The 13,301-nt window shown below is 36.7% G+C and overlaps 1 protein-coding gene across 4 annotated transcripts in view; it reads right to left on the bottom strand.

Moving 5' to 3' along the window:
* Positions 1 to 13,301, bottom strand: part of pdlim5a (PDZ and LIM domain 5a) — a 55,153-nt gene that overhangs the window by 20,558 nt on the left and 21,294 nt on the right. For 3 of the 4 annotated variants that reach the window (XM_024276112.2, XM_024276115.2, XM_024276113.2), the window contains exons 4-5: positions 2,796 to 2,835; positions 732 to 757 (exon numbers count right to left, since the gene is read on the bottom strand). In XM_024276112.2, the coding sequence (XP_024131880.1) occupies positions 732 to 757; positions 2,796 to 2,835 (66 nt within the window). Of the gene's footprint in view, positions 1 to 731; positions 758 to 1,959; positions 2,379 to 2,795; positions 2,836 to 13,301 lie in introns of all 4 variants that reach the window. The other variant, XM_024276111.2, reaches the window with a different exon arrangement.

Genomic DNA, 13,301 nt, shown 5'->3' with positions numbered 1-13,301 from the left:
ACAAGAGGGCGCCTTCAACCTGATACAAATTCTGAATTTGTGGCATGACAGTTTAGTTTGGAAGACTATTAACTTATATATAGTAATTTATGAAAAAAATATATTCTGTTTGGTAAAGTATACATCATAGTAATAACTAGATACATATACATTTAACATCAAACAAAAGAGTAAAGTAACTTTCAGCTTAATAGTTTATCAAGCTGGTGCTGACAATATTAATGATAAGAACACAAGCACATCCAAACATAAACACTGGAGCTTTAACTGTTTTAGGCTCTACTGATGATAAATCACCTAATCATACCTAGTTTCTTTTAGCCCACAGAGCAGACTGATTTATGAGTGTCTCTCAACACGTTCCTATTATAGCATCAGCCATGTGGGTCTGAAGTGTTGACAGATCTATATGAAGCGTACAGTTATTCTGATTGATAATCTAGCGTGTATGGATGTGCCTGTGCGGACCGCTGTGTCAATGTTTGTATTATCTCAGATAAACGGCTGGAGTTTATTAAAAGGCTCAGGAATATTTGAGCTGTACGCAGAATTGTAGATTAACCTAAAATACAGGCTGCCCCGCTCTGGTTTAGAGCTTTTAAGCCCGACCATATTAGATTTTGTTAATGAAGCAAAATTACCCCACAAAACATTAAAAGACAGAAAAAGGTTAGTGAGTAAAGACACAGAATATCAAGCATTGAAATACTCAACAGGCTCCAGAGACTAACTTTGTGACTAGAAGAGAAGCACCCGTCTGTAAAGCAGAAAACAATCACATAAAGGAGGAGAGACTGATGGAGAATTCGGAACATTTGAATATTTTAGAAGAAAAACTTTACAATTCCCTTCTGAAACAAACCACAGCTCATGCAAACAAACAAACAAATGAGATGTGAGGAGAGAGACATGCTTCGGCAGAGAAAATCTGTTTTATCACTTTTCAATTAGTACATTTTTAAATCAAAATATGATATTGAATGAAGATAAAATGAGCTGGAGAGAAAGATTTTAAAGATTGTGAGTCATCTGTACGTTTATACTTATAACTTTAACAGAAATAGTTTTTTTTTGGACAAAGGGGGCAGTATATATTATGTATTGACATGATTTTCATGTCAATTGGCTATAAGCACAACTGGTGAAGCAGATGATAGTTATTATTTCAAAAGTATAACAAAAGAGAGCAATTAAGGTACAAAAATCTAAATCAAAAGAAAATAAATTCCTGCTATCCTCGTACAGCTACACACAACAAACAGTCCAAAGCTTTCCCAAAATTTGGGACTGACAGAATTTTTGTGTTAAATGTGTTCCCTTTTCTCTCCTAAACAAAATATTCTCAAATATTAAACTTTTCCGCAAAATTTTTAAGTTTTAACCCAAACGTGAGCCAGAGACAATGTATCAAATGTAAAAAAAAAAAAAAAAAAAAATTGTGAATTAGCATTTTGCAATAATTTTATTTATTGAATTCTGGCAAATTCTGACAAAATATCTACACAAATAGGGAGATTTCTTCATAAAAATTTAACATTCTAATGTGTAGCTAAACAAAATATATAAGATTTGACAGAAAAAGTCAAAAATACGGAAGCAAAAAAGGCCTGCCCTACATTTTTTTGTTGTTGTAGCGGTTTCTTGTTATAACGAGATCTACTATGTCATTATAACAAGATAATGAAAAACTTCTCCCACTTTCCCACACAGAGACGCCGAGAATGCACCCAACTCATGTTTCTTTATTTTGTGGATAAAAACAAATTAGTAGAAGAGAACACTCCACAAAAGTTGTTTTTTTACCCAACTCCACAACTTTTCGTGATTTCAAACAGTCTCGTTATAATGAGAAAAACCCCCAGCCCCATAAAAAAAAGGAGCAAGGCAGGGTGTTTTTGGCTTCCGTACAAAAATATAAAAAGTAACAACTGTTAACTGGTTAGCAATGCCAACACTCACCCATTCAACTGAAGCGGTACGTTTTTGCTCTGACTCTCCAACAGGCCCCGCCTCTGACCCATGGCCACTTCACATGCATTCTCAGTGGAGTAGAGGTTGATGGGAGTGTTATACACGGATGGTTGAGGTGGGACAAGGACAGGGGGGGAGGAGGAGGCAGAGGATGGATAAGAAACCAAGGGAGGGGGAAGAGGAGGAGGGGCGGGAGGAGGACTGGCTCGGGACGATGCCGGAGTAAACGCTGAGGACGGCGAGGGGATGACTGTGGCTAAAGGCGGCTGTGATGGAGAGTACTGGCTGTCGGAGCTGCAGCCTCCATAGGGTCTGGGGGCCTTGTTGTAGGAGACGGAACAGTGGGGGTGGGATGGAGGAGCTGGGTGGGTAATGGCGACTGGTTTTATGATGTCTAATCTGTCGTCCTACCAGTATGACAGAAGAGCATGCAGAAAACACACAAAAATCCAAATCAAGCTCAATTACTGTTGTCACCCACTTTACAAAACTTAACGCAATATGATCACAAAAAACATCCCTGGCAGACATCAGTATGAGTATTTCACCAATTTGCAAAAAAACCTAAATGATTTATGAGTACATGCAGCTAGATGAATGCATGGCTTTGCTTCAGAAGGGTGCAATCAAGCATTTAAGCAATCAAAACATGGCACTCCAGGATTGCTTTTGTTGCATTTAAATAGTTTAATGCACTCAATGTACTTAAAAAACATTAAAAAATATATTTAAAAAATGTTATGAAACTTGTCCTTTTACCTGGATTGCCTTGCTTTTGTCTCTTTAACCATGAACATTTATTGATTATGCAGAGTTTACATTACCTTAGGGGCCACAGGAGGAGGTTTCTGAACACTAGAGGCCCTGAAAAGAGACAGAAAGAAGGAAAAGTGCACTCAGAATTTTTCTTGGCATGAGGGTAAAAGTACACGAGGTACTCCAGTCTTCTAGCCCATTTATGGAGATTGCCAGTTTTCCCTTTTTTTTAAAGCCCACTAAACTAAAGATTTAACAGACAATTCAAGTTATTTTAAATTAAAATGTTTTTCAAAGCATTTGATGAAATCCACAAAAATGTTGTAACTTACTTTCTTTTTTAGACATAAATAGTATTAATTAAGATAAGTTGGGTGGTTTGATCTCAAATCAGTTCCACACAATTTTAACAGGGTGTAACTTTGTCATAAATAATTGATTATCAGCAAATGTTACATTGTTTCAATACAACAACTACTCATTTTCAAAAATGAATAACAATAAATGAGTTATGGCCACTCTAAAGTTCTAAAATTTAGCCAAACTTTTTCCCACCAAAAGTATTTTTGAGATTTCATGGAGGCAGCCATTTTCAAATGAGCAAGAGAAGTCCTCCCACTGCCTCTAGTGGACGGATGATGAACTACAGGGGATAAAATAAGGATCTAGTTATATAAAAGGAGTTTTTTATTGAAAGTTTGGATCATGCTAATAGGATAGGGGTCTCAGAAATGGAATACGATACAAATGGTTACATAGGGTTAAACTCTAAATTTGAGCTTAGTGTGAAAACCAACATAAACAGTTTTCTCGTCTCTCCGTGTCAAAGACATTTGAGTATGAAGCAGAAATATGTGCTGTCTTTCAATGTGCTTTGGGAGCAGCTGTTTTCATTTTATAAATGTCTCAATCAATTTGATACTCTGGGCGTTTGATGCCTTTGATGACTGTTTAAGCCCCGATCTCCTCTGAAGGTCACCTGAGGAACGTCCCCGTACCTTCTTGAACTTTTTAATGTGTTTAACAGTCACACAGGCTTAGCACTCCATCCTCCAAGTCACTTCGGTGTGATCGTTTATCATCGGTTCACACTGTTCTTTGCTGATTTGTTAAAAGGAAAACACTCTGACACAGAGCTTAGAGCACAGGGACTCAACCCATTTTTTTCTACATCAACTGTAATCAGAAAAGAGTTTATTGATGCACAAGTTGATGCTAAATCATTATGAAGAAGAAAAAAAAATAGCAAATAGAAATGAAAGGTTAAGTACACTTCTGTAACTGGAGACACTCAAATGTCAGCGTGCTTGCATTCCTTCACCAGAAGCTTCCTTAGGGAGGTGTGTCATGCATCCATGTAAATCTGAACCACTGCACTTGTAATGAGCAAAAGTTTCAGTCTAGAAACCTTTTCTTGTCTTTGTCGTCCCTTTAATACCCATCTGCTCTGGAACCAAGAGTCTTCAAACATGAGATTAGATGGTCTTTAGGGGTATTTTCTAGTATAGGATTTTATTTTAAGCAACATCCATCATACTTTGAGTATTGGATGTAATTGGTCTAATACAGAGTGTGGTCTATGAACAAAAGCCCAACAGCAAGCTGCAACAAAGATTAAATCTGATTCCAATAACAGTCATTAAAAAAAACAACATAATTTTCATCATAAGCAATGCTGATTACTTCTGAGGACAGCTCTTACTTGGAACCTTCGACCCGGGATTCTATGTGGTACATGGAGTATGATAGAAACACGAGGGTATTTCAAAACAACCCCGTCATCCCTGCATTCTCTTGTCTCCATTACACTGTAGCTATAATTGGAAATCACCAACATGGAAATGTGTCACCGTCATAAGTGTAGTCTGAGAGTGAACGTCAACCAAAGTCTAATTTAATCCAAAGGCTTTTCCAACCTTTCCTCTTGGAAGTCATAAGGACCGATGCAATGTTTCCATACTTTTATTAGGACGTCCTTAGGAGAGATCCTTGGCCTGGACCCATGAGAACGCACAGGGAACCGCACAACTTAAAGAGCAAAAGATGTCAACTTGGCCGTAGTACAATGGCTAAAAAAATACAACAATATGCTATAAGTTGAATCATATGTTCCAAAAATAATTTTTTTCCCCTTTTTTTTAGGGTAGAATAGGTGTTGAGGAAGTTACTGTATTTAAAGCTATGAGAGGAATGAGATGATATTCTGGTCTTAGGAATCTTTTACAAACACACACAAAAAAAGGTCTTAAAAGGTTCCATTATACCAATTGTAAAAACATTCATTGGACACCAAGTGTTGTTTTTATTTTGTTTCTTTAACTCTTTGCCACTCTGAGGGATGCAAAATGTTTCAACTTTTGTTCTTGATGCTTAGTTTTAGTTTAATGTATCTTCACATAATGAAAGAGAGGCTGATTTCTCCAGGTGGTTTACCAACATGAAGACTTAAAGACCCACGCTAATGAAAATCATGTTTTTGGTGTTTTTAACATTATTTTTCATGATGGAGAACATATATCAAAGAATTTAAGATTAATCATGCATTTCTGAGTATTTCTTCATTCAAATTGTGTTGGATCAAGAGCAGATGAAAGAGCTCGGATTTGTGATGCAGCAACTGCTGTGGGCGGAGCCAAAATCTCCCTTCTCTGCACCTGCATCCACTTACAGACAAATAAATCCGTTAATATCTTCATTGTCCTCGTCTGAGCTGCCAGCTGACTCAAAAATAGCTCAGATATTACTTGCATTTTTTGCTACACTAATATTAGCTCGGGCTTATGAGGTGCTATAAGCTAGTGGGAAAGAGTGTAAAAAAAAAAAATACGGGGAAATCAGTGAGGTTAACTACCATGCAAACCTTTAATGAGCCCCGGCAGTTCTGCAGAAAATGTGTCTTAAAAGAAACACACAGGCTTTTTGATTTTGACTAAATAATAGACTGGAAACAATTTTCCAATAGAAAACTGTACAGCTGGAGTGTGTTGCCATGTTGTGGCTTTAAGTTCAACCAGGGACATTTAACACTTTGACAATATCCTGGTTTTAGAATTATAGAAACTCAGCAGGAGCAGTTGTAACTCTGACATCTATGATCTCACCATACCTAGAACCCACAACCTATAAAACAGAATTCAGCCTGACTTTCTTATCACAGAAACAAGTACATTTCAGGTCAGTTTTCCTTTTCTGTTCCGATTTGTTCTGCCTGGTGTTTCTATTAGAACCAACTGTAAAAGTGGAAGACTCATCTATAGGCTCAAGCTCTCTGACAAAAGATCACATGATCAAAAAACTATAGATGGATGCAGCTTGCTGATTTTTTTAAAGCACATAAATTCACAAAAACTTTATAACACTGAACTAAGAGCAGGAAATAGTACCACATTCCTCTATTGTTGGAAGCTGGTAAGGTAGTTGAAGTCAGACATGTGTTACATGTGCAGTGGTGGCTTTGTTGTGTACTCTTTGTTGAGCATTTGTCTATTTTTACCTTGATGACAACATAGTGCAGTTTCCAAGACTCTGCCTGACATCTTTTGTCAGGAAGCAACCATCCCCCAAGCAACTGCATTAATGAAATTGATTTGGTTACTTTGTGTGTGAATGTTTGAGTCAAAGTCAAAAATATGTGTGCATATTTTCATTTTTGAGCAGACAAATACATTAATCACAAACATAACAAAAAAAGTATTGCCTTTCTTTCATCCAGTCCACATTTGATAAGATCTAAAACTTGCTTTTTATATTTACTGAAAATCTGAACAAATAAAAAAGGACATGTTTAAAGAGAAACAATTTAAACAGTTTCTCTAGCAATAAAATACACAATCTTATTTCTCCATTAAGGGAGTATGGTGCCCATTTTTCTGCCATTTGGACGAAAGAAACCTTTGAGGAAGTGAATGGAGAGTGGCCAGTTGGCAATCATTGACAGAATAATAAAGTGAAGGTTCTGACAACTGTCATTTCAGGCATGGAAGGATGGCCAAAGAAATATTACGGAGGCAAAAAGAATCAGTTATTCTCTCAACAGGATCTGACACATAATTGAGATTCTAAAAAAATGAGACACACAAGTTTGGCTTTACGATTTGTATTCTAAAATCAAGTGTGGGGGATTGGTTTAACATATACATTTTAAGGCAATAATAGATTAAAGGTTAAAAAATGAATTGAAACAATTTTTTGTTTTGTTATGCTTATAAAATACAGCTTTAACAGTTTCTGCCTACAATAAAAACAAATTGAAATGATATTGTCCACTCTTGATTCACACTGATTTGAATAAAGAAATACTCAGAAATGCAATTTTAAGCTTATTTTTCTCTCTATGTCTTAAATCATGAAATATTTATATATATGTTAAGAAGCCAAAAACCCAATTTTTATTGGAATATGTCTTTAACAACTTAGGAGAGTGGAACATTAATTTCTTGGTCAGTCCATCACTGGCAGTCCTCCAAATGGACAAAAAAAAGTGGGAGATTGAAGCTTAGATCAAGTTCAAACCAAGTTCATTAGTTTCTCAAGGCTGGGTTTTGTTGCATCAGTCTTTGTGCACACGCACATGTGCATGTGTGTCTCCCCTCCACATTCTTTATCTTTTCCTTCCAATATCTATCACCACCCATGCTGTGTCAGGCCGTATCAAGTCCTCACTGAGAATGACATCACACCAAACACTAAAATAAGGTCTGACACTGACCAGAGCAAAGGGAAAAAAATCGTAGTGCCGTTCCGAACATAAGATTATTCACTTTAACAGAGGGGAAAAAAACGAATAAAAACAAGGCAGGTCTGTAATGTCTGCTGATTAGTACTCCCTCCTCACCGAAAGAAAATCTGGTTCAAATCCAGACTGAAGTTGAATTTACACCTTCTGTGTATGTTTTTCCAGGATAAATTGACTTTTTTCCACTTTTCAAAAGTGTGGTTCAAATTGTGTCTGTGGGAATGAGGTTTCTCAGTGGTTTGGATCTGTGTACCCTAGTATATTATGCAACCTTCCCTGATCTCTAAACACACATATCTGCTCTTTCTAAAGTACTTTTAAAACCCAGAAAAAAGTTTTGCAACCACCTTTGGTGCTCAAAGTTCCTTAATTTTTTGTATTACTTATAGAGTAGAACAAGAGGAGCATAAAAGTGTAAATGAGAGGGCACCACAAGTGTGAAGGTAGGACAATAAACACATCTAACCAATCGGGGAATCAAGAAGCTTTGACGAGAGAGGAATCAGTAGACTTATTGGAACACTGATGAGACCAATAGAAATGTCAATCATTCAGTCCAAAAGTAGAGTTAAGTATAAGACATTTAATTTTATTAAACTCTGTAGATTCTTTTTTTCTTGTAGCTCTAACAAAAGGTTACCTATAGATTAGAGTTCATTTTAAAAAGTTTTTAGAGTTTTAAACAAGTTTTTGGTGTTTTTTACCAAAATTATGTCATCCCTATAAGAGTATAAAGTGTGAGTATGAGGTCCCTGAGGTTGAAACTATATTTTTGCAATTTTGGGGTAGGTATTTGGTAGATTTGGTTTGTATCAAAAAAGCTGAAAACAGTTTAAAAATCTTAAAAGTTTAAATGTTCTTACTAACAAAAATTATGCTTCTTAATTGCCAAAAAGCACAAAGAAAAGCATGTTTTTTTATTTTATTTATTGTTTTATCTTTTTTAGTTATGCCTGCGCTATTCGTTGGCTTATAGTAGCTGGATAATGGGGTGACTTAAAGACTTTAAACCTTGTTTTTCCTGCACAGCAACGCATAAACATATTTTATGGAAACTCTCAGTCTAACAAAAGCACACAGCAGTGAACTGGCACCCCGAGACGTCTTAAACTCAGGTTGTGAGAGGAAACAGACACACTTATTTAAATCAAGGCTTGAGAAAAGACGCAATGTTTCCAATAGCCTGCTGCTCAATGGGACTACAGCGCAACCTCAACAGACCAGAACCAGTGAGGTGGAAAAGGAAGCGACCGCATTTCAGCCGCACAAGAGAGTGTTTCTCTGAATGAAAAACTCAGACGTGGGCCAAAATAAAGACAAAATAAACTGTGTCTACTTTCACTTGAAGGTTAAGCAGTCATTTACACATAAAGCTCCCCTGATGGTAGGAAGTAGCAGAAAACTATTTTCCCAATTGAAGAATAAGCCGAGATTATATGCCTTAAATTAAAATAAGCTAGAAATCAAAGGAATAAAAGAAATAGTGACCTCAAGAGAACTTTTTCAGAGAAAACTAAAGGCTTATGTGTACCTTGACAATTTTTTAAGTACAGAACTAGCCTTCATTTTTATGGTGTCCTTTAAAAGTCCTAATGCAGAGTTCCTCATGTGCTGATTTTCTTCTTACTTTGGGGATCGGCAGAAAAACAGTGTTCATATCAGTGATGAATAGCTGGATCAAATATCATTTTCCATCTTCAACATCTGGCTTCAAGTCTGTCAAAATTGTTTCAAATATAAAAATGATCAAATGGAGATACTCCTACAAGATTTCAGATATTGGAATTTTCCTTTTATTGTTACTTTTTACTCTGTTTTGGATGCGTGTATCTTGGATTTTCCTGTCAGTCAGTTTCTGGTCACTAAACTAATTTATTGTTTTGTTTCTCCTGCAGATGAATGGCTTGGGAAAGATGGCCACGTGTCCTCAAAACTAATAAATTCACAAGTTATGTGAGCATGATTATAAAATGATCCTGGCTATGACTTTGAACAAATACCTGGACTCCTTTGATTTTTTCCCCTCTATAAAAATCTAAGCCTTTTTAGCTGTTGAGATTTAAGAACTTCTCAGCTGGTGAAGAAATATCAATGAAATGCTTAAAGAGTTTTACATTTAAATATGTTTTTGTTGTTTGTTTCAACTTTTGCCAAAAAAAAAAAAAATAATAATAATACCGTCACATCAGTGTGATGGTATTTCATCCACTGGCTTGTACTACATGGGAGGTCACCTGCTTGTGCAGCAAAATTTAAAGAAAATCTCATCTACGGCAGGAATCTGGGGTATATATGTTATGCCCCATTCAGTGTCTGGGGGATCGAGGAGCATAACATAAAAGTAAACTAAGAAAAATCTATAACAAAAACAAAAAAAGAATGTCCTCATAAAAAAGATAGCAAATGTATTAAAAAAAAAACAAGTTAAGGTCAAAGAATAACCTAAAGATGAAGCAAAAGCTTTAGGGTGAACCAAGGCCAAAATAAGCAAAACCCCAACAAACTGAGCCCAGGAAAAAGAAAAATAAAAATAAAAACCTTGTCATAATCACAACATAAACAGGAGAAAACAAATACCAAAGAAAATGGCAGTTCACCCCTACAACTTAACTTAAAAACAGAACTAATACTAAAGACTAAACACGATAAAGTGGGACCTAAACACAAAACCAAAACAAAAACTACAAAACAGGCGAAGAGGAGCGCCAAGCTGCAGTGGAGACATGTTGCAGCCAGGCTCCCGTTTTGTGGTAAAACGTTCAATACATTTGTGAAGCTGGTACCTGGAGCACATTTTCAGGGTTTTTTGTAGAGTGGAAACCTGAAACCAAACTTAAGTTGAGCGTTGTTCAGTGCAGCTTGCTAACTTAGTGTTTCGCTAGCTTTGTGTTGCACTAGCAGTTTGTTTGGAGTGACTAGCATTCGTTGGAGTGGTTAGCATTCGTTGGAGTGACTAGCATTTGTTTGAAGTGGCTAGCATTCGTTGGAGTGGTTAGCATTCGTTGGAGTGACTAGCATTCGTTAGAGTAGCTACCTCAAAATGTTTGTGTGGCTAGCACTGCGTTTGTGTGGCTAACGCTCTGTCTTTGTGTGGTTAGCTCTCCTTCTTCGTGTGGCTAGTGCTGTCTTTATATGGCTAGCCCTCTGTGTGTGGGACTAAACACTCCTAAGAACATATAGCTACTTCTTTGGGGAAGAAGTTTAATTTGAGGTATTGGGGTGTTAGGGCTGTGGCCATATTTGGTTTTTTGGGGGCTCGTCCAGGAAGAGCTTGATCTTAAGAGGAGGTCATGATAGCAATTTCTTATACAGCCAAGTGCTTGTTATTGAAAGCTGTTTTTTTTAAATCATTTCTATCTGTGTGGCCTTTAGTGTAAATAATTCTCCAGCTCATAAATTTAGCATCTTAGTCTTACTTGCTACCTTTAACAGACTCTGGGTATCACTCTACAGCCCTGGCTTGTAGGGAATATTTGGCAAACGTGTACAAATGTAATAAAAAGAGGTAAACTTGGGCACAAAATATCAGTGAGCAACCTTCATATATCTTAAAGTCTTTTAGATTTAGATTAATTTTTGCGTTCAAAAATAAACATTTAAAACAGAACGGCAAAGGCAGGCATGACAAGTTTTCAGTTCTCTTGGCATCAGTGCAATCCTAGTGAATTTGACAAGCCCTGCCAGAGACAAGTCCATCACTTTTAAAAGGTCTTTGGCAAAAACACTGGAGCAGTGAAACATGGAGACAGCTGCACCCGGTTTAGCGCTCTTGGCTTTGGAACATCTTTGGTAAATATAAGGAGGGAGTAAGTGACAATGACAGCTGCACAGGGAAAATCTATTTGGTACAATGGATCTGGACAAAGCCATGCTCTTTATCAGTTCCAGTGCATGTCCCCAATAACGACACAATTTCAGTGCCACAGCTTGACACTTGTATTAAATCAAACAGTTTTTAACCTCTATAACATCTAAAATGTTCTATATAATTACCTGCGTAATGGCTTTGAAAATAGCAGCAGCTTTAGCCATTATACGCACCGCAAAATTTTAAAAAAAGGAAACAAAGGACTTGGAATTTCTCAATTTAATATGCTGTTTTTTATACAGAGTGTTTCTGTATTATTTCTTCATTGCTACATTTGTCTGAGCAGTAAGATACACATCACAACTTGGGGATGGAGTGGTTGCTTTTCACAGAACGCAACATAAACAAACTGAAACCCAACACTGCAACTCTGAAAACTTCCCTCACCAAACCCCTCGTCTAAATTTAAGCCCACTTTCAGACTCGTAATAACTCAGGCAACTGCTTGAGGTGTGTTTACTTGCAGGCTCCTTGTGCTCTTGTGAGTTTATGCCCATGAATTTTAAACAAAACGTGAATTATAGTCTATTGTTTCAACGCTATTTATGCAAGAAATATAAAATCGGTGCAGATTTGAGAAATTCTACATTATTCACAGAAAATATATACTTTTTAGATTCGAGAAACGGAAAAAAAAAGTTGCATAAATTGATCATTCCCAGTTTCCTAGTTTCATCAACATACAATTAAGCAGTGAACTCTTAAAATGTTTCTTCATGGGATTGTGTTTGCTCAAAAGCCCATTAGGTTGCCGTGTTTTGCTTTTATAAAATAAATCTTTGTAAGCACATCAGGTCAGCTTTGTCTTCGTTTGTACACCCTTGTAAACTGGCTTTAGGGCTGTGGCACATTGAGAAACACTTAAACATTACACACATACACACAGGCCCATTAAAGGAGTCAAAAAGTCTTCTGTTGGGAATAAAACATTCAGCCAAGACCTGGCAGTTGAAGCACTTTAAAGTGAAATACAAAGGTGCTTTTGTTGAGGCATGGCATAATTGGCTAAAATGAACGGTATAATACGTTAGGATGCATCTGCCTCAACTAATTATACTGCTGAGGGCTAATTAAAGTGCTGACTATTTTCTGATTATAACATGCCAGCGGGTCTACTTAAGGGTAAAACCGCCAACAAGGAGGAAATGTCCAACTTCTCACTTTTAATAACGGCGTCCAATATTCTTCTAAATGTCTTTTTCTAAAAATCAAATCCGTCAGCAGGAAGGCTTTTAGCTTGATGGACTTCCAACTCTATAGTTTCTTCTTTCCACACGTTTACTTTTTCCCCTCCAACAGTAAATTCCCCCCTAAAGATGCATCTATTGGATGCATTTTTGCTCATTATCTTTTACTATTTTCTTCATAATATTTATTCTTGGAGTTTTCTGTATAAAACAGCCAGCTTTCTTTGTTTTTAATTACTCTATTCACCTTAGAGTAAATGTTTAAAACTGTCACTTGGAGTTTAGATTTTGAGCTAAAGGCCAGACTAACTATTTTCATTAAAGGGAGGTTTTGATTGACCTTTGATTTTGCTGCAGTTCATGGATTAAATGATTAATCGGTAAATGACGAAGTGATCCAAGTAACTGCTGTTTGATTTGAGCAGAAAGCATCATGAGTTTGTGTGTGGTTTGTGTGCATGTCACGGAAACATGTGCTCCGCATGTGTCCGCTATCCATCTCGCAGCAAGAGTCCATTTAGCAAGCGAGATAGATATTGGCCGCTTTCATTGGTCTTATCAAGTGGAATTCAGTTTGACACTGAAGAGCAGAATGGAAATATTATTAATTAAAAAATGAATTCCCAGAAACCAGAGAGATTTTTTTCCCCCCACAGCTGTTCTTAAGTAATCATAGCAAAAAACCTTCATGTGAATCCAAACGCAGAGGGCTATGTTTGAACATTCCTGTCTGGTGCCATTGTGCAGGAGTATCTATAGTTCACAGATGTCGGGCAAAAAGCGG

The sequence above is a fragment of the Oryzias melastigma genome, linkage group LG9, assembly GCF_002922805.2.
Source record: "Oryzias melastigma strain HK-1 linkage group LG9, ASM292280v2, whole genome shotgun sequence".
Taxonomy (NCBI): domain Eukaryota; kingdom Metazoa; phylum Chordata; class Actinopteri; order Beloniformes; family Adrianichthyidae; genus Oryzias; species Oryzias melastigma.
Note: the sequence above shows the minus strand (reverse complement) of the source record. Positions and strands in the feature narration are given on the sequence as shown.